The sequence below is a fragment of the Onychomys torridus genome, chromosome 3 (assembly GCF_903995425.1).
Source record: "Onychomys torridus chromosome 3, mOncTor1.1, whole genome shotgun sequence".
Taxonomy (NCBI): domain Eukaryota; kingdom Metazoa; phylum Chordata; class Mammalia; order Rodentia; family Cricetidae; genus Onychomys; species Onychomys torridus.
The window spans coordinates 32,955,880-32,983,313 of NC_050445.1; the positions used below are offsets into that span (position 1 = coordinate 32,955,880).

The following is a 27,434-nucleotide window of genomic DNA, read 5'->3' on the forward strand; positions in this document are numbered from 1 at the left end:
GAGAGAGCGAGCAACTTGGGTCTTCCTAGCTTCCTGTCTGCAATTCTCATTCCCTCTTACCTGTGCTCTCACAATTGTGTCACCATCATCCATGGGTCCTCACCTGAATCCAGCAAATGCTGGCATCATGCCTTTGGAAATTCAGAACGATGAATAAAATAAGCCATTTTCTCTATTACATTTGCCTACTTTGGGTATTTAGTCATAATAATGCAGCACAGAAAGTACACTTTCCTTGTCTCTGCATTTCTGAGTTCTAAATTTGTAATTCTCCACTGTTTTATATTGTGATTTTGATACTAATATGAGATTTGGGGGAATGAACAAGAAAGGAAAAGTTATGTAGTAATAATTATGTGTTTGTGCGTCTCAAAATGACAAGGATTTAATTGTGCTGGCTGCTTTTATATCAGCTTGACACAAATTAGAGTAATTTTGGAAGAGGGAATCTCAATCGAGAACATGCCACCACCAGACTGGCCTGTGGGGGATTTTCTTGGTTAAGGGCAGATTCAGGAAAGCTCAGCCCATTGTAGGTGGGGCCACCCCTGAGGTGGGTCATGGTGTTCTATCACAGCAATAGAAACCCCAACTAAGACACCAGTAAATGCCTGGCTTACAAGCTTTGCCTCAGGCTCTGGTTTCCAAGGAACTCAGACAGAAATGTATTTGTACACATTATCTTTTTGTTTTAATTTATGTGTATAATTTTTCTTCCTACTACTAAATGGCTACTAAAGTTAGGACACAAATGCTTACTCAACTGTCACCCAGCTACCTAATCACACATGGTTAGATTCTTCAAAATGTCACCTTGGAGGTGTCAGGAAAAATACTTACCGAGATGTCTTGGTGGAGTGAACTGTGAAGGTTTGTGGCTTCCTCGCGTAAAGGTCTAGCTAGTGTAGGTGTGAGCTGGCTCAGCCTGGGTGAGGGACAGATGGTTGGGGTTCTGAGTAGAAGAGAAGCAGTCTTAGGGAGACCTGTACGGCCTTTCAGACTTCGTGAAGACTCCAGGCACCAGTTTGTGGAATTTGATACACCCAACTCCAGAAAAATCTTCACTTTCTCCTTCTTTCCATTCTTCTTCCCTTCTCTCCCCTCCCCTCCCTTCTTCTCCCTCACTCCTCACCCTTGCCTGCCTTAGGTATTTTGTAATAGCAACTTCTCTCCTTTCTCACTCTTTCCTTCTGTCTCTCTTACACACATTTTTAAAAGCTTTATGATTCTTTTGGATCTATAAATAACCGAGATCTTCAATATATGCATGCCTGTGGGACTGCTTTTTACAAAACACGATCCTGTGTTATTACACAAAAATTCCTGCATACTTATTTCAGGAATAATGGTTGCATTGTCATCTGCCTTACAGTTTTATAGGATGGTAAATTTCTAGTCCCAGCACCTTCTCAACTGTCTTAGAATGAAGTACACACTTAACATCTTCTCTTTTAAAATCCCACCCTCCCACACTGCTTTTAAAAGCAAGCCTGGGGCCAGTGAGATGGCTGAGGAGATTTCTGCCACGCCTGACAGCTTGATTCCTGGAACCCAAAAGGTGGAAGGAGAGAATGGATGCCCGCTGTGGGTACATGAGCATCTGTACATATACACACACATTAAGTAAGTAAGTAAGTAAGTAAATAAATAAATAAATGTAAAATAATGTGAAAACAAGCTTTTAATATGGAGAACCAAGTTCAGTGAGATTTGAATGTTAGTTGCTTCAGCCGAAGGACAATAATAATAGGAAGGTAAGTTATGGAGCATGCAGTGGAGTTCACTGATGGGCTTACAGTTCTTCTGAGGTCCAGAAACCAATGTTTCCTTGTACTCAGCAATGTTCACATTCTGTTTGCAACCATATCACTCAGAATCATACACATTTTCAAACAGAATATCCCTTCCTATGATTGGGATGCTTCTGATCCATGTTGAGGAATTCCATGTCTCAGTAAATAAAAAGGAAAACAGGATGCTGAGTGAACAATTCCATGTTTGCTTAGTACAATATCAGAGAAAATAAGTGGTGTGTCTTTCCAGTAACTTTTCCGAAGGTCCTCCCATAGAGGAACTCATTTTCTTATGCTTTAGTTATCTGTGTCTTACAGATGTCTCCCTGTCTTAATTTAGGGTGCATATGCACAGACCAAGATTCAAAAACTCATTTTCTTTTGTTTAGCAGCCCACAGAAACACTCTTGAAATATGCAAATATGCACCCTGATAGGTTGGGCAGGCTTTTCTATTAGCTTGGGAGACAGAATGTCTCCTGTTAGTACATATTGATCGAATTATGCAAAATCTCAAGATTCTAGCTGGGTTTGCTCAACTTTGCTTGAGCTCCCCTGCTTTGCTTTATAGCTTTCTCTTTTTCTGTACGTATATACACTTTGATATATCTCAATAATTTCTTTCCAAGCATGAGCATGTACGTTGTGTGTATATGTATATAGATCCTAGTTTTCCCGTTAGTGGTAGCATGATGAACATTTTACTTGACCCTTATTTTCTTGTTTAGTTGACACTATTATTGTAGAGATCATTTTATAATAATATAATTTCCCCTATTTCTCCAAATGGCTCCAGAGAATTTCATTCCTCATAGGTAATTAGTCATATTTTAATGTTAATGTAGAATTACTAGACTGTTTCAACTCTTAAGTATTATGAGAATCCTCACTAAAACACCAGAGGGAAAATTTCTAGAAGTGGATTGTTGGGTTAGTTAGTTAGGAAATGCTTTTTTTTTTTTTTTTTCCTCTTGTTTTCGTTTTTGGAGAAATGGTCTTGCTGTGTTAGTCTGGCTGCCTGGAACCTGCTACATAAACAGGACTAACTTTCAGACATTCTCCTGCCTCTCTCTAATAAGTGCTGGAATTACAGGTGTGAGCCACCACACCCAGCTAGGTAATACATTCCATATATTGATAGATGTTAGCAAATTTCCTTAATTTACCTACCCATCATCTTCACCAACACCATCCATTAGTAAATCATTCTAACAAGTGGCATTTTATAGTTCAAACTCATGTTTTTTTTCACAGAAAGTCAATTTGAGCATATTTGGTATGTTCAAAACCAAATAAACTTTTTTCTTGAGAATCAATGATAGCATATAATATGCATGGCTATCATATACTGTATGATCTGCTTATTAATAGAGGATACAATATAGCCCCAACACACACTTGGGAGAGACTGACAAGAAACAGTTACTGTGGTCCAAGCTTAACACGATAGAAGCCTATTTATGTACATTCAACACATTCTAGAAGAGTCATCAATGGAGGCTTCTGAGTGAGACAGACATGTAAATGAAGATCTGATGGAGGCGTAGGAGACAACATGGCAGATATTGGAGATAGAATAGGAGACAGCAGGCTGCTTTGTGCAAGGATAAGAGTGGGAAAAGCAGAAAGCAGATGAAAGGAATCTGCACATAAGCCAACTCTGAGTGAGACTGTGATGATGGTGTGAAGGGGAAGAAAGGGAAGTGGGCAAGTCCTCCACCATGCACTCCTATGGCCTTGAAAGACCAACTACCTACCTCAAGAACAATGTGAACTTTATCCTGAGGATGATATTCCTTGGGGAATATTTAAAAGTCAAAGGGTGACATGGCAAAAATGGTTTGGGGAAGATATGACTACTGAGGAAAGTGGTCCAAGAATTTAGAGTGGTTAACATTTAATCTAGAACTTGTCATGAAAGTCGTTAAAGGTCTCTTCGAAAGAGGGGGTACACTATTTCAGGGAGGCAGAAAGACCAGTCACCACCAAGAAGCCTGGGTGTGAAGAAAGTTACTCGAAAGGTGCTACAGAAATGCAGGTGTGTGTGTGTGTGTGTGTGTGTGTGTGTGTGTGTGTGTGTGTGTGTGTGTGAAGTGCTGACCCCCAACAGGTATTCTTTCTTCGTTTTTCCCTGGAAATGTCCCTACCTCTCTGTCTTATATAATGTGCATGTGAGAGGAATTGCAGACTGTGAGAGCTGGAAGAGGCTTGGGATACCTTTGCTCAAGCTCCTGATTTTAGTCGTGGCAAAAGAAAGGCAGATAAATCTAAGAATTAGTTTCTGCTCTTGCAAAGTCAGACGGCAACTGCTCTCACATCCGTCTTTACTAGCACGTACATCTATGCATGTAGTTTGGTTACACACACCTACTGTTGAGTATAGATCTTTCTTGTGTTTGCTGACAGCAGAAATTTCTTGGGTGAAAACCCTCTAATTTGGAAAATGATCTGTCTTAAACACTTTGCAGCCCATTGTTCAAATTGCACAGACTTCAATAATCTTAGAAACAAAAACTGAGAGATAGAGAGAGACAGAGAGAGAGAGAGAGAGAGAGAGAGAGAGAGAGAGAGAGAGAGAGAATGGAGCAGTCGTTAAATTCCTACAGCGCAGTTGGTTTCAGCCTTGGGTTCTGAACTGATAGAAGCCCCTTCCTGGGCGAGCCCCTCCTCTCCTCCTCTTGCGAATCCACAGCATGGGAAACCACAGCACGAGGTGTCTCATGTCCTCACTTCTGCCTCAGGGATGCCTCAGACTTCTGCCTCAACGAGGATCCTGTGATCCGATTCAATCTAATTAACAGCTGTTTAGGGAGCACTTCTAAGCTTTTGGAAGGCATCAAGCGAGGATCTGGGCGAGGGCGTTCATGGATGAAGACGTCCCAACCCTCTCCTTGAGAAGAAGAAACTGGCGCTTTAATCTAACCCCCTCTATAATTCACATGATTAACGAATTCCCCCAGAGGTTCCTACCAATAGTGCTCCAGATACATCCCCCCAAAGGTTCCCCACGTCTGGAGGTTATTGCCTGGCGCCAGCTCTGATGCTGCAAGGAGGTGAGGGAGAAAATGCTGCCTGGGAATCTGGCATCAGTGGTCTGGGACCAAGCCGTGCCCAGCAGCTCACCAGCTACTGCTAGGGCATAGTAGCTCCTGGTCCGAGTCCGCTTCCCTTGTGCACTAACCAGGGCGCGGCAGGCTTGCTTCCAAGTTTCCCAGGACACTCTCCTTTCCTGATGGCCAGTGTTCATCCCCTGCGTCCAAAGCCCCGTGGCTCCCCATCCCTTCTTGTCTCTGCTCCATTGCAGTCCATTGCCTGAAGGCAGAGTTCAAGTTCAGCCCCGGCTTTTGCTCTGGATTTAGAAAAAGGAGAGGGGGTGGGAGAATTGGAGGGAGCCGGCTAGTCGGGCGAGGCCAAGGGGAGGCGGAGAGAGGTGGCCTCTGATTGGTTGGGGAGGGGGAGTGGAGGCACGGAGTTTCCCACAATGCCCCGGTGCGGTGCAGCCGCGGATGGATGCTGCGGGAAGGGGCTGCCATTTGCTGCCCCTGCCAGCGGCGCGCGGACCTGCCCGCGCTCCCGTTGCCTCCAGCGCCCTCAGCCCGCCCGGCCTTTGCAGCCGCACCGCCTCGGCTTCCTCCGCGGCCGCCGGAGCGGTCGCCATGAACCCCAGCTCCTCGGCGGGAGAGGAGAAAGGGGCGACGGGCGGCAGTAGCAGCAGCGGAAGCGGCGCCGGGAGCTGCTGCCTAGGCGCCGAGGGCGGCGCGGACCCGCGGGGTGCTGGGGCAGCGGCTGCTGCTGCCCTGGAGGAGCCCGCGGCCGCCGGACAGAAGGAGAAGGAAGAGGCGCTGGAGGAGAAGCTGAGGGACTTAACTTTCCGGAAGCAGGTCTCTTACAGGTAGGCGCGGGAGCCAGCGAGACAGGTGCCGCCCAGGGCGGGGGACACTTGCTCTAGCTTCAGAGAGGTACTTCTGTGGAGTTAGGGCGCTCCCTCTCTGTATCTCTGTCTTTTTCTTTCTTCCTAACTCTCTCTGTGTCTCTGCCTCTCCCCCTCCCTTTTTCTGTCTCTGAATCTCTGTCTGTGTGTCTCTCCCCTTCTTCCCTCTCCTGGGGATTTGTGTTGTTCTCTTCTCATCCTTTAATTCTGGGCTGGAGGGAAGAAGCAGGATGCCCCCAGCTTGTCCCTACACCACCAGAGAGGGGTGCATTCGTAACAGGAGAGAATGCTAAGGTCAGAACAAGATCAAAACCGCATCTGTGAGTGTATGGGTAGTGGGTGCAGACCCAGACATGCCCAGTTTAAAGAAAAGTCGTCAAAGTTGCCCCTAGGCTGGTGTCATTTCCAGCACTTTCCCTGCCTTTCAGAGTTCCCTGGGTGAGCCTTGGGCACTAACTGGATAACTGAGATCTGTTCTGACAGGCAGGAAAGAACAACCCTATGCAGAAGAGAAATCCTTAAGGAAGTTCTTGTCTTGAAATCTCCTGTTAAGGACCAGGGAGATATGGGTCTCTCTCTACTTGGAGGTCTGTCAGTAGGTGTTGGGATTACGTGCACATGTGTTCTCTCTCTCCCTCTCAGTGTGCCCAGCAGAGGATGTGGGCAGCCTACTCCCAAGCTGGGGGGGAGGGTGAGAAGAGACTGACCGTACTGGCACCTGAGGATGGATGTCAGTGGAGGATGAATGTCCACCCAGTTATGTTTAAAGGAGCTCAGAATGTGTCAGGGTTTGAACCAAAGTGAGGATTGAACGGGTTCCCTACACTCTTCTCCCATCCCCAAACAAGAGAGAAGGTGCCGAGACCACCCTCACTGGTGGGTTTAAAAAAGAAGTTTAGGCAATAACCAAGCATAGATTTACGAAGGCTTGTACTTGCTGGGTCTCAGAGTAATACTTGAAGAGGGGTCGGTGAAAGCATCTTGGTAACCTTCTTCCTCTTGGGGTTTGCAGTCCCTTTTAGAAAAGCCATCCAAAGTATTAAGCCTGTCACACCATGTGCTGTTATGTAAGCAAAAGCAGATGACAGAGGTGTGTGGGTTGCGAGGGTGTGCTCTGTTTATGGGGGCAGGTGTGTGAATCATTGGGATCCCCACAGGCATTGCCTGGACCGGAGGCCCTGTCACCAGGGCATGTGCTCCTTGTCTCCCTGCCGGCTTCTGCTGTTTCCTACATGGTCTTTAGCCAGGTGGTTACTGCTGCACCCATTGCTTACATTTTTTTTCTCCGCGAAGAGGGGGTTTCCCACCTGAGTTGTTCTCTTAGTTACTCACGCAGATCAGATCCAAATGGAGCTTTCTTTTTATATTTTCGGTTTCTAAAAATAGGCAGGTGGTGGGGAGTGGGGTAGCTCTAGGGAGGTATGCTAGGACACAGGCAGTTCTACTTCTGATGGTCTGTCTGGCTCTTAGGGGAACAGGGACTATATTCAGCCTAATTGAGGAGCTGTAAGTTGCGGGAGGTGGTGTTATTATGTGAAGTACATTGTGGGTCTGGGCTTCTGGGCTAAGAGAGGCTCCTGGGTCATTGGTATTCATGAGACTCCTTATTGGGTAGGGCTGTGAAGCCAGAATTTGCAAGGGAAATCTCTTCAGCTTGCCTCTTGGCAGGGGTCATTCTCTGAGCCTCTCTCCTGGAAAAGCATACTGTTGGGACTGCAGCTCTCTGGCTGGCATGTTCCCACAGGCACGTGGACGTGTGTACACACACAAACACAGCAAACAGCAGCAGGAGAGGAATAGCACATGATGCTGGCCTGTCTTGAAACCCCACAGTAGTGGGGTTGTATTTCCTGGATGCGATTTCTTTTTAAATAAAGCCTCACCGATTCCAAGATAGTGACACTTGGCACACACAGCACCTCAGGTGGCTGTCCCAAGGTGTACAGCCTCCACTCTTTGTGGGTGAGGACGGTCATCACACTCCTTATGTGATGCTTACACATCACTACCTGAGAGTTGCTGTCTCAAAGGCTCGACAATTGACCCTTGAACCGACAAACTGCTCAGCCAAACCAAGCCAGATAGTCTCAAAGGCAAGAAGGGCAGTGAGTAGTGGTCTCACCTGGCATGTGTTTGTCCCGAGTAAGCTCTGTATTTTGGTCACTGCTATTTATTTATTTTTTAGAGTCAGAACTAATGATGGTCTCCCTGTTTGCCATGATGGCCTTTTGTGCTGAACTCAGAGATGGGGCTGGATCTGAGGGTTCTGACAAAAGGCGGATGAGGGATCTGTAAGCAAGGAGCAGTTTGGTCTGGAGTTGGGTGTTGGCTCCTCAGGGTGTACCCCACTGCCTCCATATGATCCTGAGGATTCTGGGTGCAGCTTAGGATGGGGACTGGTGGGAAATCATGGAGAGGAGTCAGGACGGCCCTGGGGCATAGAGTCAATGCCGAAATGTGTATCTGAGTAGGAGGTACAGCTTCCATGTAAGGGGATCGTTTGAGGTGGTGACGTGGAGATTCTTGAGCAGGTGGAAATGTCTTGAAGAACATGAATATTTGTAGAGTGAAAGTTGGTGTAAGAGAAGGGGGCTTTGGAGGAGTGTGTGTGTGTGTGTGTGTGTGTGTGTGTAGGGAGGGTCTCATCTGTTCCTCTTGTTGCTAAGGAACATATAAGCTAGAGTTTAAAAATAAATGGAGAGTGGGTGGGCATATGCAGTGACTCCTGTCTTTTTAGGAACCAGAGCCCTTTACAAAAAGCCTTTAAATAACCATTTCTGGAGGCAGGAAGATTATTCATTTTGCTGACTTTTACTTTGTTAAGTAAAATAAACTCCTTTATATACCCCTAGACTTCCCCTCATTATCTTTTCTTTGTTGGCTGTTCTTTTTGGGGGGATGATTTTTCCCATGAGAATTTTTCCTTTATTTCAGTATCTGCACCCCAAGAACAAACAGTCTCCGTAGACTGTAGAGCTAAAGCAGGCAATGCAAGTGATCTGGCACTTTCCTGTTAAAATTACTACTTCCTTTTTCTTGGCAAATTATGGTGCTGCAACAGATACATATGTGTAAATGACTGTGTAATATGGAGGAACACTTTTTAAAACTGCTGTAAGTATTTTAAGTCAGTAAAATGAAAAGGGGAAAACCCAGAAAGACGTAGAGAAGGAGACGGAGAGAGAGAAGGTAGTTGGTATTTTTTGTGTTCTGTTTGTCAGGCACTGTGGGAAGTATTATAGCATATTGTATCTTTTTTAAGTGCATGCGTGTATGCATGTGTGTAAGCATGGGTGTGGGTTCATGTGTGTAGATGTGCATGTACATGCTAATGTGTATGGGCACATGTGTGTGCATGTGTGTGCACGCATGTATATGTGTGTGTGTGTGTGTGTGTGTGTGTGTGTGTGTGTGTGTGTATGGAGGGCAGAAGTTGACATTGTCTTTTTTTAATTTCTCTTCACTTTATTTATTGAGGCAGGGTCTCTCACTCATCTTGGAGCTGTCTGATTCTGACTAGTCTAGCTCACCAGTTTGCTCCAGGAATAGATACCCTGTTTCTGACTCCCAAGCTCTGGGATTACAGGTAGCCACTACACTAGCTCAGCTTCTAAGTAGATCTTGGATCTGAACTCTGCTCCTCATGCTGGCTGGATGAAAGTTTTATCTCCTGAGCCTTCTCCCCAGACTTGTAGATTGAGTCTTATCTGAGCTTCAGGGTGGCCCTGTGATATGACTGGACTATTTCTATCTTGTAGAAAAGGAACCTGAGGCATGGGCCTGGGGCTGGAGGCAGATCTGACTCCAAAGGACTTTCTCTTTAGACTGCACCTTTTTGGTTGCTTCTCTAAGTGTCTGTGTTAGGTTTGAACTCTTTCCGTTGTGTATATGTGGATGTGTGTGTGTGTGTGTGTGTGTGTGTGTGTGTGTGTGTGTGTGTATGGAGGGCAGAAGTTGACATTGTCTTTTTTTAATTTCTCTTCACTTTATTTATTGAGGCAGGGTCTCTCACTCATCTTGGAGCTGTCTGATTCTGACTAGTCTAGCTCACCAGTTTGCTCCAGGAATAGATACCCTGTTTCTGACTCCCAAGCTCTGGGATTACAGGTGGCCACTACACCAGCTCAGCTTCTAAGTAGATCTTGGATCTGAACTCTGCTCCTCATGCTGGCTGGATGAGAGTTTTATCTCCTGAGCCTTCTCCCCAGACTTGTAGATTGAGTCTTATCTGAGCTTCAGGGTGGCCCTGTGATATGACTGGACTATTTCTATCTTGTAGAAAAGGAACCTGAGGCATGGGCCTTGGGCTGGAGGCAGATCTGACTCCAAAGGACTTTCTCTTTAGACTGCACCTTTTTGGTTGCTTCTCTAAGTGTCTGTGTTAGGTTTGAACTCTTTCCGTTGTGTATATGTGGATGTGTGTGTGTGTGTGTGTGTGTGTGTGTGTGTGTCTCCTTCCCTCCCTCCCTCCCTTCCTACTCTCCCTCCCTCTCTCCCTCCCTCCCTCCCTCCCTCCCCCCCCCCTCTCTCTCATATTGTGACAGTGTCTCTCTGCATAGCTCTGGCTGTCCTGGAACTCACTCTAAGACTAGGCTCATCTCGAAAATCACAGAGGTCGACCTGCCTCTGCCTCCTGAGTGCTGGAGTTAAAGGTGTGCACTCTCCCTGCTCCTCCTTGTATGTTTCTTTGGGCTGAAGCTCTTTGCCTTTGTCTCTATGGCTAGTGCTTTCAGACACCCCCTCTACTATTTGAGAATTGGAAATGAGTATAAATTCACTATCCTCAGCAAATTGTTTGGTTTTGCTTCTGAGAACAAAACCACCTCCGAGACACCTGTTATCTCCACCCAGACACCCATGTTACAAGTTTATGCACTTTTACAATAATTCCTACAGGGCTGTGTAGGTGCAGCGGGGCTTGTTGCAACGCTGTTGCCTTTCCTCCTCGGCCCCACACGGTGAAGGAGAAAGTACAGGCTTGCTTGTAAGGAGGCCCCGGTAGTTACCAGCGCTTAGTCACAGGCTTCAGTTTCTTCACTTGAAAGCTTTGGTGGTCACACTTGATCTTTCTCACAGAAGTTCCTAGTGTAATACAGAAGCAATGGCAAGGAACATGGAACTTCTTAGAGTAGACAGCTGGTGGGAAGGGGTTGGGGGTCCCAGTCCTTGACTGTGTGGACAACAACAGAGTAGAGTTGTCCCTTGGTGGCTGTGGGGGATTAGTCCCAGGACTACTGTGCAGACATGAACATCTGCAGACACTCAAGCCCCTTCGGTAAAACAGCATCACATTCACATAGAACCCATTTGCACCTTTTCATAAACCTTAAATAATCTCCATTACTTAAAATACCCAATACAATGTTAATGCGATCTAAATAGTTGTCAGATACTGTTATAAAATGAGTAATGACAATATGTCATGTTCGGTCCAGGAACAATGAGCTTCTTTCTTTCTTTTTTTTCCAAATAGTTTCAGTCCATGATTAGTTGAGTCTATAATGGTAGACCTTGCAGACACAGAGGGCTCACTGCTCTCCTGTGTTGTGTTCTCTTCCCCACAACAAGACTGTACTCTTAAAGGACAGCTGAGGTGTTGGATGCTAAACAGGATAAGCATGGGCATGACTTTTCTTTGCTCTGGAGTTAGTAGCATACAGAGAACATTGTCTTCTCCTGAGCATCAGAGTGTAGCATTCTTCTTTTCGAAGGCAGCTTTGAACATCTGTGCTGTTTCATACCTGGGTTAGATCAAGACTTCAGGATGAGGCAGAAGAACATTGCCTGTAATTTAATGTCTGCCTCCAGTCATTAGTTAGGTACCACCATGGTTGGCTTCCTCACCCGGGACACATACCAGGTGAGATTTCAAACTAACTGCAGTCCAGAGGATGTCTGCTGACACTGATGGTTGAGAGGTTGGACTTGATTCTTTTTTCTCTTTGCATGGGAGAGTTCTCATGCTGAGCCTTGCGGAGTTGGGGGCTGGAGAATTGGGATAGCGCTTTGCTGGTGTTTCAAATCTGTTGTGGCAACAGTGGTATTGCCTCATGGGGCCAAATTAAATTAGAGGAGAGCTAGCTCTTTGCAACTCTACTTTCTAATCTGAGAAAATGAGGACTCCCAGTGGGGGGGCAACCTGGTTTCTGCACCTCTCCATTCTTCTGGGCTAGGATCTGGAGTACATGTGTTCTCTGCCACCCCAAGGCATACTTGGGGTTGAGACCCCTGTGAGACCAGAGGCATCTGGAGAAACCACTGTTACTTTTGGGCTAGACATTTGTTCCCTAACTTGGGTTCGCCTTGGGGTTTCTTCCGAGGTCCCATCTTGTGAGAGCTGCTACATCTAGTGGCATGTGGCTCTTCGATGGCTACCAGAGAAAGGTGGAATGTGCACAAAATAATGATAAAACAGACTAATTTCTAATTGTTTGACCTGGCTGGAACATATTTCCAGCCACAGAAAACCAGCATAATGTGAAAGATTAAAGAAATAAAATATCAAGCTAGGCCTGTTTGAGCACAGTGCTCTCATAGGATCTCTCTGACTCATGGGCCAGCAAACTCCTCAGAAGGAGGGAGCGCTGAGGGTCCACGTTAAGGTGGTCCTCATGTGGGTCCTCAGCTGGGTTAGCTGCCTTGAAGAATCTTGTTCATCTTGATCAATAGATAGAAGATAAATATTTATTGAGTGAATAAAGTTAATCATCAACTTTAAATACTCAGCTACTCTTGCCTCTTTGGGGTCCATTGTAAATACCATTTTCCCGTCTTCCGCCTTTCTCTCACGGACACTACTTAGCAGCCCAGAGCTGTGCTTCTGTTTACAACTTCCTCTAGAGTACCTGCTCTAGTCATCTAGCCAGCTGTTGGAGGCCGGAGGAGGGCGGCAAAAGCTCTTCCTTACCCATCTATTTGCAGCTTGTCAGAGAAAAGGCCTTAATTTGCCTTCTGAGCAGCACTAATTAGCTCTCTGGTTCTCTTTCTGTCTGTCTCATCCCTTTCCAAGGGCCAGTATTGATTTTCTCCCCAGGGAATTTTCTGTCCATGTTTCTTTCTGTGAGTAGAAGTTTTAACCCAGCATTCCCGGGGTCTGTCCTGACGAGGGTCCACTCTGTCTGGCCACTCCAACAACCTAGGCTATATGTTACTTCACCTATCTGAATGGCGCGTGCATGAGTGTGTGTGTGTGTTTGTTGTGTGTGTGTGTGTGTGTGTGTGTGTGTGTGTGTGTAAGGTTACTTGAAGAATGCTTTAGCTCACTCTGTGACTCTAACCTTTGTTTATAATTTGCTTAATAACAAACTCTTCAAAAGAGTGACAGCTGCATTTCATACTCGTGTATCCTATACTGCACGAGAGGATGGTTGTGAGTTTGCCAACATCCCTAGTATTCAAAGAGGAGTGGTCTGGCCAAGCTTGGATTATTCTAGAGAAAAGTAAGTCATTGTGTCAGATGTATGCACACTGGCTGAAGGAGGGGGCTGTCACATGGAAAGCCATAGGGAAAGGTCTTAGCAGGTAAATCCTGAAGCTCTTTTTTGTTTGTTTGTTTGTTTTGTTTTTTTGAGACAGGGTTTCTCTGTGTAGCTTTGGTGCCTGTCCTAGATCTCACTCTATAGACCAGGCTGGCCTCGAACTTACAGAGATCCGCCTGGCTCTGCCTCCTGAGTGCTGGAATTAAGGTTGTGTGCCGCCACTACCACCTGGCTGCTGATGCTCTTACTAGTCCTGAGTTTTGTGAACTTTGGAATGGAGCAAACACCAGTGCTTAAAAAGGAATTTCATGGTTTTGCTTTAAACTTCCATGAGATTTGCTCAAGTGGAGATTTGCCTTTACATTTTAGACTCACAAATAGCTATCTGGTAAGAACTGATTCTGGCTTTGCTACACAAATACTCTGGGTTTTGTTGGGTGTGAGGGAAACACTGTAAGTTTAAAGAGTGATAATCTCCTTTTCACCCATTGATTACTCTCTGAGTTGGTGTTTAAGAGCCCTGGTTCTGAGCCTCATCACGGAAGTGCCAATAGTTCCACCTAGTCACTGTGTGTTGTTCCGCAAGTCCCTTCAGGTCTTGGTGTGCCTTGGTTTCCCTGTCTGTAAAACGTTCACGATGGTAGTACTCATCCTGTGGGAATGTTTCTAGTTTAAATGAGCTGATACAATTCTGGCTCCCACAGAGCAAATGTCATAGGTGTGCTTGCAAAGGTGCAGTTATCTATGTGGAAGTTCAGTGACATGGCAGGAAAATGTATTATTCTTCTAACTATTGACCAGCTGTCCCATGTCCGTGACTGACAGTAACATGATTCAGATAATATGAAAATGAGGTAGACATACACCGAGATGTGAAAACCTATAGTTTTGGCATTCATGGCAATGTAGAATTTCTACTGGTTTCTAATAGCATACTTCCAGAATGGATTAGAATATAGTTCATTCTTACCAGGCAGTGAAAAAGGATTCTGCTGTGGAGAGGTCTGGACACTGGAGCAGGCAGAAGGCCGGGAGCAGAGAAGCCAGGCCACATCAGTGTGTAGGGAGTCAGGGTGCAGTGACCCAGGCTTCCAGCTGGCCCTCTGAGAGTAGGAATCCTGACCTGGAGAGCTGGGTCAGGGGTGGCAGAACTCTGCAGTGTCAGGAATAACGACAGAGCTATTACATGTGACTGCAGGACACAAAACATCTCTCCTGCCTTGTCCTGATGATGTCTCCTTTTATCAGATAGTGGCTGACTGGCGTATCCTGACAATCTGAATGGAAAAAAACAAAAACAAAAACCTTCTCTGGTCTGGATTATTTCAGAAATTGGAGACTAAACCTCCTGGGATGTTCTATCAGTCAGCTCAACCAGGCCAAAGAATAGCATTTATTTTTAAAGAACTTTAGATGGCTTTATTGTTGAGTACATAAAACCAGCTCAAGATTCTGACGTCAGTGTTGGGGTGTGTATGGGTAACTTATTTTCCTCAAGAGACAAAGATAAGGTGGATGGCTGCTTTTGTAGATTTGTAGGAAATAGAAAGTGAATTCCTTAAAGTAACTAATATTTATTAAAGTGTGTATGTGTGAGATGTGTCAGATCTCTGGGAAATTATTCTTTTTTGCACGTGTGTGTGGTGTGTGTATATGTGTGTCCATGTAGTTCATGTACGAGTGTGTGCACCTGTATGTGTGCCGGTGCACGTTCACGTGTATGTGTGCATGTATAGGCATTGGTGTCAGGGGTCTCTCGCTTGGTCTCCACTGTGCATGTTGAAGTGTTGCCTCTGTCTTGAATCCAGAGCCCACTGATTCAGTTAGTCTAGCTGGCAGCTTGCTCTAGGGATCTCTCATCTCTCTCTTCTGAGCCACTGGGATTATAAGCAGGCTGCCATGCTGACCTGGCCTTTACGTGGGTGTTGGGGATCTGAATTCAAGTCCTCATCTTTTAACAGCAAGTATTTACAGATTGGATCATCTCCCCAGCCTCCTGTAAAGTTCATTTTTATTCAAAAAACAAACTTGAAGGCAATTTGTGTAGAGATAAGAGGAGCTGTCTAGGATCTTGTGTGGAAGCAGTTTTAAAAGGGGATTTCACATATCATCTTAAGGAAAACTTCTGCAATATTTCTCAGGCCAAAAGGACTGGAGATTTAATCATTGTGTGTGACAGGTTTTGAGGCAAGGCACTCAGATGGGGAGCATTCCCTGTGGAGGTTTTGATGGAAAAACTTGATTAAAAATAGATTCTCTCTTTTAAATGGACCCCTTGTCTTTGTAGAGATGGAGCTGTGGCATGCTCTTGTCTCTTTCTCCTTGAAATGCAATCTCCAGCATTTGAAGTTTGAAGGAAGGAGAAAAACCGTGGAGGCCATACAGCCTTCTCAGCCATCGGAGTCACCTGCACCTGCTGTACAAAGTGCTCAGGCCCACATGGCTTGTAAAGAGCATACACTAGAGGCTCAAGTCTGAAACCCGGGGGCCTGGATGACCAGTCAGGTTCTGGAGAGGGCTCTCTTCTGGGTTGCCTATGGCTGCCATCTTGCTGTGTTCCCATGTGGCTGAGAGTAGATAGCCAAGATGGGGTGTGCTTCTGCCAATCTCACTGATGAGAGGGAGTCACTTTGCATGATCTAATCCTCCCCCCTCCCCTTATCACAAAGGAGATGTTAGACCTCCATAGAAAAGTTAGTTAGGACTTTATGTATGTATGTTATAGGGCTAAAATGACACAGTCATGACATGTGGGGTTCCGGGGGGGGGGGGGGGGGGGGGAGTAAGCACAGACATTGAACCTGCAACACCAGCACACTTTGTGTATTCTTGTAGAGTCTTAGGAAGTCATGGGCATTCCTATTTTTGTCATCCACATGGTCTCTGAACCATTCTCGAGACAACAAAGGCAACCGATGTACTTCTGAAACTCCTTGTAAAGAGCAGGGCTAAGCACCTACTCTAAGATATCTCCCCACCCAGGAACAGTAACCAGCCCCAGTTAGGAGCTTTGCTCTGGAGCTGCTAAACATTGAGTGTGCAGCATTTCGCCGAGTTTGTGATTAGGAAAGGGCTACTACTATGTCCTTCATATTGATAAGGACGTCGAAATTTGCAGTGCTGGCAGTTTTCCCAAGGTCACACAGCTGGCTGAGTGGCAGGCTCAGATGTGTGTTTCTGTTGACATACTTCTCACCACACACTGCTTCCCAAGTGTGGCTTCTCGTTTTGGTTACTCTTTAACTCTTCCCAGTTTTGGTGTGCAAAAGAGTCAGATTTTCACAGTGTAGTGTCTTATTAGATCAAACTCCCCACGGCAGTGTGTGTGGCATGTATTAAATTTCAGCGGGCCTAGACAGGCCTCACCCAGGACTTGGAGAAAGGCCTTACCCAGGGACCATTGGCGTGTTTGTCTTATACCCCAGCACAAGACTCAGGTCTGGGTGGATACCTTGCTACTACCAGTTGTAGGGAGGATAAGACTGAGTGTTCCATGCTGGCTCCTTTAAAACAATGTGAACTTTCCATTCCACAGGAATGGAGAAGGCAAATCTAGCTTCCTGGATTCATAAATGATTGTGGGGATTAGAGACTGACACTGATCCTTTTCAGTGCTACCTGCAGGGTAAGACCTCATGATTTGTAATCAGGGTGGAACTTGAAGAAAATCAGTGATGGTCATGGAGTCCAGTAAGGAAGTTAGGACTAATGAACATATGAGCATGATGTGGGGCTGAACTGGTAATCACCACCATTCGATGATCAGAAGAGGTGGGCCTTTCCTTTTTAACCAGTGGGCTGTTCAGGCTGCTTTGTATTTATATTAGTTTTCCACAGCAGTACTCTTCAGAGTTTGTAAGTATGTTCATGTGTGCGCTTAGATACGTAGAAGGTTCCACATCAGCACATCAAAAACCTGAGTCATTTTCACATTTGAAGAAACCTTCAGAATGTCTTGGGAAAATAAATATTGAAGCTATTTAAAGATTAAAACCGAAGTTTTCTATGAGCCAGTATGAGACCACTTACAACAGAATCTAAGGGATTTTCTCTTAAGACCAATTTCTGAAGCTTTCTTTAACTGTTAATACCAACTAAATTTAGGTTACTTAATAATAATAAAATGTGTGTGCTGCATTTCAGGCTTAGCATTAGTAAGCCCCTTTCACATCAGTGATCTCATTTTAACTGCAAAACAATCCAAGGCTCCCTGTGTTGTTTCCACAGTCAGTGTAGACAGAAGGAAAAACAGCCCTGACAGCTCAGTGACTTCCTTAGGGCCATGTGCCAGCAAGGGGGCACTGCCAGATCCACGGTGGACTGTGAATCTAGGGTCCCACTTTCTTTTTATTTCAGACACTGTTTCCTCAAGTGACTGTTTGGAAAGACAGCTAGCAACATTGCCCTCTTGTTCATTTTATTTACTTGAATTTATCTCCATTGTTAATCACAATAGCCAGAGATGGAATCAATTACCCACTGGCACACACCAAATCCATATGGCATCAACAGCAAGGATGACCTCATTGCCATCCCATTACCCTTCTCTGGTCTCTGTTTAGTACAACTCTTACTAGGAGAGGGAAGAAAATGAGATGGGGTGTGGAGGGAGGGAGGGAGCTGGGCTCTTCCTTTGCATTAGTTGCTAAGCAGCAGCCATTTCATTGTAAGGGAGTTCCAGTTCAAGTAATGACATAGGTTTTCCAAGAATAGCATGTCGTTTTTATAGCAACTGCATTTCAGGTCTCCGCATAGCACATGTTCTGGCAGCTCAGTGACTTTAGGGGAAGAAGTAACCACCTCAACTTTTTTTGTGGAATGTATGGAGGAAATTCAGTATAGCTGATTACCTAATACAGACTTTCACCTTCTGTTCATGGCTAGCTGTAGGCCATAAGAGCAGCCTTAAGGATTTGGAGTTCTCTCCAGAAAAGATAGCTGACATGCAGGTATGTTCTGAGGCCACATTTCATATCACATGAGAGGTCCCATCCCAAAGGGGTATTCTGGATAGTTTAGGTTGTTTGAAGTAACTTGGCCTAGAACAGAATTTGGTTGCTGCCAAGAAGTAGGATGATGGCTATGATTTCATTGTATCAATATTTTCTGGCAACTGGAGATTTTTGGAAAGAAATAAAACACTATACATGGGCTAGCTTAAGCCATGGAGTCCCGTTTTACCAGGAAGGAGAGCATGAGTTCAAAGGGAGGCCTGTGACTTCCTTCTAGGCATAGAAGACATGGTTGTTCCGTGGTAGTTGTAGGAGTGATCACACTTTGTGCTTTCCAAGAGTGCACTGTACATGTACTGCCCCCCACCCACCACATACGCAGCCACCTGAGAGAAAATGCCTCTTTCTGGAGTAGCTGGGATGCTTAGACACTGCCTCTACCTTCCAGTAAGTTCCTCTCCCATTTAAGGCAGAATATCTCTTCCAGGAACTAAAAGTAGTGTCTGGAAGTAGCAATACATGGACAGATTCATAAATGGAGGACAGTTATTCCCATCTCTTCAGCAACTGATGCCACTTGGAGATTTCTTTGTGTACTTCTAAACAGTCGCTTGGAAGAGCTTTGGTGAAGGAACCCATTGCCTGTGAGAAGGGAATCAGTCAAGCAGTGCTGAGGAAAAGAGGGTGGAGACCAGTGACTCCCACTTGGTATGAACCACGGGAAGACAGATCCAGGTGTCAGGAGAGGCATGTCTGGGAGGTGCTCAGTGATCTGCCCTTGGCACCTCTCAGAGCTGTACCAGTAACATCAACTGAGCCCTAGTGTGTGCTAAGAAAGGCACCTTGCTAAGTGTCATACACATATGATTTCAGTTAACTCTTTCAGCATTTTTATAGCAGAGACACTTCTACTATCCATAGCTGTATAAAACAGGAAACTGAGGCACAAGACGGTGAAATAACATGTCAGCCAGCAAGCAATGAAGCCAGAATCTGAATCTCAGAACATCCTGGCCAGTGCCCTTAGGTGTGACTCTCTTCCTCACTCCTGTATAAATGTAGAAATTTTGATCTTTCTTTAGGGAATCACCTCTGTTTTGTTGTACACTGCACTACTTGTGGGGTTGAATATCAAGGTGCCTGGCTGTCTCCTGGAGTACTGATGAGATCTCTGGAAGCTATTGGGTGGTAGGGTAGGAAGGTGCCCTCTCACCACTGATTCCACCTTAGGGCACACCTAAGACTTGTGTTTGGGCAGTCAGACTTTTTTGAATGGGGCTTACCTGCCAGCTTCTCTGCGTCTATCAGCAACACATTAGGGGGGCAATTCCTGCTGTTCCTCACCCTTATTTTACCCTCAGCACAGATCACCAGTCTCCTCTACTGAATTCCTTGTTGACTACATTAACAACGGTTGTATTTTCTTGCTTACAACTAAAAAATTGCAGGGTGGTGGTGGTGCATACCTTTAATCCCAGCACTCGGGAGGCAGAGGCAGGCAGATTTCTGTGAGTTTGAGGCCAGCCTGGTCTACAGAGGGAGTTCCAGGAAAGGCACAAAACTACACAGAGAAACCCTGTCTCGAAAAAAAAAAAAATTAAAAATAGAAACAGCTAAATGTCATTGGCATGTGGTCCTTCAGCCAGTCCTGGTGAATGTCTTCTACTCCAGGGAGCTTTGTTAGGGAGATACTTACACCATTGGTTGGGACTGATTGTTAGAGTGTTTTTATTAGAGGAACAACAAATGTATTATTTTTTAAGGGAATATCTAATAGAAATGACCTATAATTCATGGCTGTGGTGTTTTGCATGAGAAATGCTCCTCCATACTTGATCTCCAGTTGGTGGAGCTGTTTGGGAAGTGGTGCAACCTTGTGGGAGGAAGGTACATCCCTGGGGCAGGCTTTGAGAGGTCATAGCCTCTCCCTGCTTCCTGTTTGTGCTCCCTCCATCCCCGTCTCATATCGTGTTGTTGAAGATGTGTTCTCTCAGCTTTCTGATCTGGATTGCAACTGTCTTCCTCCCCTCTGTGGAACCCTGGGAATAATAAACTCTTGACACGTTACCTAGACATGATCAGTTATCACAGCAACAAAAGTCACCAGTATAATGGGAAAAAAGACTTACTTTGCCTTGAGCGTAGCTCTTTACCATCTCAGCACTAGGACTGTGCTGTCCCCATACAGTAGGCATTGGTTTCCCCTGCCTTTTGAAACCAATTAACATTAACTCAAAGCAATACTCAGTTTCTTAATCATACCAGCTACACACAACTTGCTTAGCAGCCACATGCACAAGTGGCTGCCGTACCAGGTAGCCCAGATAGACAACATTGTCATCATTGTAGAGAGTTCATCTGAATGCTGGTGATTTGAGGGACACACCAAGACACTAATCAAAGCTGTAGAAACACCTCTGGCCAGCCATCCTTGAACTGTGACCTTCAACAGTATAGTTCTTGAGCTAAGACGTCTCGCTTGCTAGCTAAGATGTCATATGTTAGGGATGTAAGCGGAAGGGAGAGATCATTCTAGGGCATGGAGAAAGTCATTCTTAGTGTTTCCCATCATGCCTCCTGCCATGTGTTCCTTCCCTCCAAACTGCAGTGGTGACTCACTTCCCAAAGGATAAGGTCAAGGAGTCTGCCTTCTCATTATTGCACAGCGTGCTCTCTCCTACATCACTCAATGCCTGAAGTCCTAGCCATAAGAGAACACGATTGGATAGCCTGGAAACTGTACCATCTAGGATAGCTCAGCCTGCGATGGTTGCTTGTGGGGATAGTGTGACAGAGGACCCTCCATCATAGGTTCTTGAAATTTGAATGAGAGCATGGTCCAAGATGGAGGCATAAGCTTGAATTATGGACCTGTAGCTTCAGTCTGTGTTAGTCACAGAGACTGCTTGTTATGCTATCTGTTTTGTTTTTCATGTTAGTTCTGTTGTGCTCCATACATATTTAGGTTAAATTCACTAGAGAGGCATAAGAGTATAAGCATGGACTTAAATCTTTCATGTATCTCACCTGGTGCCTGGAGAACACACCTGAGGACATTCTGTGAAGAGCTGCAAGAAGAGAGCAAAAGCCCCAGGAAAATCTGTGTGTGTTTGTGTGGGTTCTCTGGTGCTTTGAACTGCCAATACTGCACACAAGGGTGTTCTAAAAATAACTTCAGTAATGTGCATCCTTCACTGAAGGGAGCGAGATAATTTGTGAGGATGATGAGTAATGGGGAAGGAGAAAAGCTCTAAAAGTCGAGAAATGAAAGACACTAATTTCAATGGTCTCTCCGGCTCTCCCATGTACTGAGCATCTCCTTTGAAGGCTTGATATTGAAAATGGGGAGAAGCACTTATGATGAAAAGGATCTCTGTGAGACCTATTGTTATTCTTTTTCTTACCTGTGTTTTATGGTATGAGCAGTCCCCTAGATAAAAGCTTAGCTGCTCCATAGGAATAGCTATGAGATGCTCACATGCTACATGTACAGTGCTTAATAAGGGATACAAAATTAGATAGTATATGGCCTGTTCTTTAAACATTTTCAAGGCTTATAACTTACTATGGAGCTACATGAAAATGTATGGGGTGCCCACTCTGTGTCACACCACATAGATCTATGCTGATAGAAATGCAAGAGAACTTAGAAGCTCTGGCATCAACAGTTTACTGTGCAGTGAGAAAGAGGCAAAGCATTGAACTGCCATTATATTAATGTTGGATCATAAACACCAAGAAAGGGACATGCAGGGAACAACGTGGAGTAGCCCAGATGACACGTGCCTGTTTCTGACTGAAGACTCTGGAGCTGGGGATGGGCACAGATGCTTTGAAAGAGGACGAAGACATGACTAGGTCAAGGAGAGGTCAAATGACTCGCTCCTATCACGGATGCAATGGAGAAAACCTATCCTAGGTTCCAGATGGCAAGGTAGAAACAATCTTTTGAAACTCAATCCATTGGCTTCTAATCTCCTCTGAAGATCTCTCAAAATAGACCCTTTGACTTTTTTTTTAACCTAGAAATCCACACAGGAAAGGATCTTCGCTGGGAGTCCTGGCTCCTTTGTACTTGTTAGACAGTAGAAGCTGGAACAAAGGTAAACAGCAGGCATCAAGTAGCTCCTGTTTGAGTTTCATGGACACAAAAGAGGGAAAAGTTAGTCATGTCTAGGAGAAGTTTTCCTGGGCTGTTGATGTTGAAGAGTTGATAAGAATTCAACAGGAAGCAGTTGGGCCACAGGGACAGAGCAAGGAGACATTGCAGGTGTTGAGAATTGCGTAGTGGTGGGAACGTGGGATATATTGGCATAACGGTGTGAATTGTAGACCGGTTTTGCTTTGAGTGTGGAATGGGAAGTAAGGCAGTCAGGACAGGGATGTCATCACAAGAATTATAGTTAGCAGAAACTAGCTGGAGGCTTTTGGACAAAAAGGTAACATCCCTTCCTCCAAATGAGGGCAACCTGTTGCTCTCCCTGAAGCTGTTGCTCGCTCGTTCCCTTGCTTCTGGAACCACTGTTACTGCCACAGAAGCCACAGCTGCAGAAGTGATGCCTCCAACCTTCTCTATCTCCAAACACTCCACTGTGGACAGAACTTTCTTCCTGACCTTTTTGGGCAGGAAGAGGGAGAGAGATCTTTGTGCAGTGACCAGGAGTGGAGACACAGGCTCTTCTCATGCGTCAGAGGTAATAGGTGGGGCAAATCCAGTCTTACAGGAGGATTTGAGAAAGACTGAGCAAGGATAATGTGACTTGTCCTCAGTCACAGGGACCTCACTTCTACATCAAGTCACACAATAATCACTGTTCTGATTCAATGCCATTTATTCATAATTCAGCAAAGCAGCATTGCCCCAAGATCTAAACAACTAAACACATGGAAAATTTGGGAAGCTGCTGTGTGCTGAGCCAAGGGTTACCCTGTAAACTAGTTGGGAGAAAGTCTCAAATTGTGGATTGTTTTTTCAGTGAGGCAGATTGTCCCCCATCTTTGATTCTAATGCCTGGAGACTACTAAGCAAATTAATGAGAGAATCATGTGTTCTAAAGTGATGAAGAAAGAGTAGTCAAGCAGCTTACACTTTTGGGGATGGTGGTGTTACTGCCTACTGCTTTCACTCAAACAGAGATCAACTGGGCCAGTGAGTAGAAATGGAGATAATTGTACAGAGAGAAGAGCTTTGCATTCAGCTGCAGGCCGTGCACTCTTTCCAGACCTAATCTTTAGTAAATGGACTGCAACATTGTGGGGGAAAGTCTGTGTGACCAATTCTGTCTGCTGGCTTTCATGCCTGTTCCTAAAGGATTAGGGTGACACCCAGCACCGTCTCTGCATTGTGTACATCGTATTGCCTCGCCCGAGAGCTGGCTTACTCCTTGCATTTTAGAAAATCATCATGTTCTCATATAAATGGAAAATAGGGGAAAGTAGGATGGAAGAAAGAGTAATGTTGAGATCAAAGTAATATTAGCATGCAGGAAAAAAATCCAATCTTGGTTTAAGGCCACCTACAAAGTGATGAGCAATTTTGCCTCCACAGGCCCATGTGATGTGCTTGCTGCAAGGATGCACCCTGCCAATGAATTCTAGAATAAGAGGAAACTAGTTGATAACGGTTGATAATTTAGATGCAATCAGGCCGATAAAGCTGGTTTTGTTTTAAGGCAGAAGGTGAAGCTCGGAAGTATGCACAAAGCCTTCGGTTTCATGCTCAGTACTGCACCAAAGGAAAAAAAAAGAAAGAAAAGAATTTACTTTTTGATACCCACATTTCCCCCACTTCTGATAGTATATTTAAGATGTCTATTCTTTATTCCATAGACAAAGGGATAAACATACTTGAAAAATAAGTCTACTAATTTGTCGCTGGTTCTTGCAGGTTACAAAACACTATGGCCTCCTTCCAAGTTTGTATGTGTTGTGGGGGTGCATGTGTGTGTACATGGGGCATCACTTTCTCTATCTGCGTCCCAGTATCCTTCCCTGAGAAGTGAGGCTCATGAAACTACTGTCTGGGATGGTTGTTGGGATTAATTAAAGGAGAGTTTGCACACGACAGATTGTCTAGATGGGTGTAAATTGTTCATGCTACATCAAGTCATGCCATTGTCCCTTGTGAAGATTCTGGATTTCTTGAGGTGATTACATTTCCTAAGGGCACTCAGGAATATAGGTTTACTATTGGTCCATATCATTTTAGGGATGTACACCTGCAGGTGTGTCATTCTTTATTTTAAAATATAGTATTTTATATTTATTTAATAAAACATAGTAAAAGTAACAAGCAAAGCTTAATATGCAAGTCATAACTAGAGGGCTTCTCACACTCCTTTTCCATGTCTCTTTGCCATTTCCATTTCCACGAAGCTTGGAGAGTGTATGTGCTGGCTGGTTTTTGTCAACTTAACAGAAACTAGCCACCTGGGAAGAGGGAACTTTGGCTGAGGAATCACCTTCACTAGACTGTCCTGTGGGCACTGTTTGTGGGCATTTTCCTGATTAATGATTGATGTGAAATGACTTGGCTGGCCAACTGTGGCCAATGTCCCTCTTGAGCAGATGGTCCTGGGTCATAGAAGGAAGCAAGTTGAGCAAGCTGTGGAAAGCAAGCCAGTAAGCAGAATTCTGTGGTCTTTGCTTCAGTTCCTGCCTCCAGGTACATGCCTTGAGTTCATGCCTCATGAGTCTCCCTCATGAGTCCCTCCATGTGTGGTCACTGTGTTGACATAGCAGCAGAAACCATATGAGGGCAGCTTCGTTTTATGTGGATTCTACCATAGTTATATTTATATATAATATTCCACTAAGAGAAATTGTGTATTTTTTCTTGGTTTTTTTTTCTTGTTTGAGAAGGTAAAGACTTACTAGCTTAGTATGTCCTCCATCCATCTAATGGGTTTTTATTATATGTTTGTTGAAATCCCTAATACATGTTCACACTGCTAAGGATATATAAGTCTCCATAATGAAGCCATGTGGCACACTATGAAGAGTTCCTATTTTTGTATCATTGACCTCATTTCAGAAGCTGTCTTATGAACTAATATTTTGTAACATTTAAAATGTTTTAATTAATTAATTAATTATTTTTTAAAACAGGAGCTTGCTATGTAGCCCAGGCTGGCCTTGAGTTCCCATTCTTACTAGCTCAGCTTGCAAATTGTGTGCCACCACATACTGCTTGTCCACAAATCCTTAACAGGACCCTGATTCTACAGTATTCAGTTATGTTAAAGGATGTATGAATTTCATTATTTTTCTTTTAGATATCCCTCCTGCTTCTTTTCCTCATCTTGCCCTTTCGGACTGTGTTTTCTGGTCCCCCCCCCCCACCCACCACCGAGAGACAAGGTTTCTCTGTGTAGCTTTGCACCTTTCCTGGAACTTACTTGGTAGACCAGGCTGGCCTCAAACTCACAGAGATCGTCTACCTCTGCCTCCTGAGTGCTGGGATTAAAGGCGTGTGCCACCAACGCCCAGCTCGGACTGTGTTTTCTTGATTTCCCATTACCATTTTTCTTGGTTTGGTCCTCTGTGTTTTTTATTTTTTATTCATTTCTGCTTTTCACAGCTTGCTATTTTTGTCTATACCTTATTTGGTAGAGCATATAATTTTTATAGCAATAACAGCATCCTAAAAGAGTTTTTTTTTTTTTTCTCCTTGGAACTTCTGTAATACTTTTAGATGACTGATTTGTAAAAGTTTCCCAAGGATATGAAGCATCCTGTAGCAGATTTTCAAAATGAGTGTATGGGATGAGATACTTAGAACCCTTTCATGTCTGGGAATATCTTACCTTCCCTCTTGATTGATAAATTTTAGGATGTGCCATTCTAGATGGGAAACAGACTTCCAAAGTTTTCAGTGCAAAGTCTGGCATCATTCTAATTCCCATTAACTCTGTTCTTTCTTCCTTCCTGTGTTTTTAAAACATCTTTTCTTTATGTTTCCTATTTAGAACATTTGAAACTCACGTGTCACACTGTGGATACAAATATTCATAATGTTGGATATGTTTTAGACTTTTTCAGATGGAAAATTTTATTTCTAGAGAGTTTTGCTATTTCTTGGGGGCGGGGAGAAGGTTCTTTTCTTTCCATCTTATCAACTGTTTTTGTTCCAGTGCATTTTATATTATGTAGCGAATGCACCCACCACATTATTCCTCTAATTTTCTATTCATGTATCTTTATTCTTATTCTGCTTCTTGGGAACAGGGGTGATCATCTTTCTATTTTGAATCCTTTTAGTGGGATTTTGAAGGTTTTTAAAAATTGGCTTGTTCTTTTCATTTCTTCTTACTTTTCTTTCCCAAGGCAGGGTATCTCTATGTAGCCCTGGCTATTCTAAAACTTGCTCTGCAGACCAGGCTGGCCTTGAACTTACAGAGATCTGCCTGCTTCTGCTTCCTGAGTCCTGGGATTAAGAGTGCTGGGATTAAAGACATGTGTCACCATTGCCCGGTATTTTAATTGTACTTTTAATCCCCAAACATTCTTCTCTGTTTTCTACAAGGTACCCTTCTTTTGTGTCATGCCTTACTAGCTCCTTCTTTTACTCACTGACAATATTATTTATAATTTTGCATGTCTTATTCACTATACTCAAATTTTAATTTCTTTAAGACATTTCTTTCTTGGGTCTGGGGAGATAGCTCTGTGGGTAAAGAGCCAAGGAGGTGCATGAAGCCCCAGGTGGGCATGGTGGTGGCCTGTAATCCCAATGCCTGGGAGGCAGAGATGGGAGATCCTGGGCAAGCCGCCTAGCTAGCCCAGCTGGCACTCTTGAGCTCTGGGTTCAGCAAGAGGCCATGCCTCGATATAAAAGTAGTGAGTGATCAAAGAAGGCATCAAAGCATCAACCTCAGGCTTCCATATACATACACATGTGCACATATACTGCCTCACATATGTGCCCAATACATGCAAACACACACATGCATGCACACCATAAAACACACATACACATCACACACATTTTTTTTTCTTTGTGTTTGGTCTTTGTATATTGGGTGATTCAAATGTCTGATGACACAATTTTATATAAGGCCAAGCAAGACAGGAAGAGGCAGTGTAGAATCTGTGTGTGCACATATGTAACATGGGCTCTTAAGCTTCACTGTGGGGACCTGAATTCTTTCATTGGAAAAAACCCTAATTATTAGTATTTTCTGTTTGACATTCTTAGTGGAGAATCCTTCATCTTTCCCTTTATACTTGACTGTGTTTACTTTGAGGACACACACACACACACACACACACACACACACACA

The 27,434-nt window shown here is 44.4% G+C and overlaps 1 protein-coding gene across 9 annotated transcripts in view; it reads left to right on the top strand.

Annotated features, from left to right (window-relative positions):
* The first annotated feature begins 5,263 nt into the window (after window positions 1–5,263).
* The window catches only part of Dgki (diacylglycerol kinase iota), a 452,799-nt gene continuing 430,628 nt past the window's right edge, over window positions 5,264–27,434 (top strand). For all 9 annotated transcript variants that reach the window (XM_036180454.1, XM_036180458.1, XM_036180455.1 and 6 more), the window contains exon 1: window positions 5,264–5,684. In XM_036180454.1, the coding sequence (XP_036036347.1) occupies window positions 5,299–5,684 (386 nt within the window). In that variant the 5' untranslated portion in view covers window positions 5,264–5,298. The remainder of the gene's footprint in view (window positions 5,685–27,434) is intronic.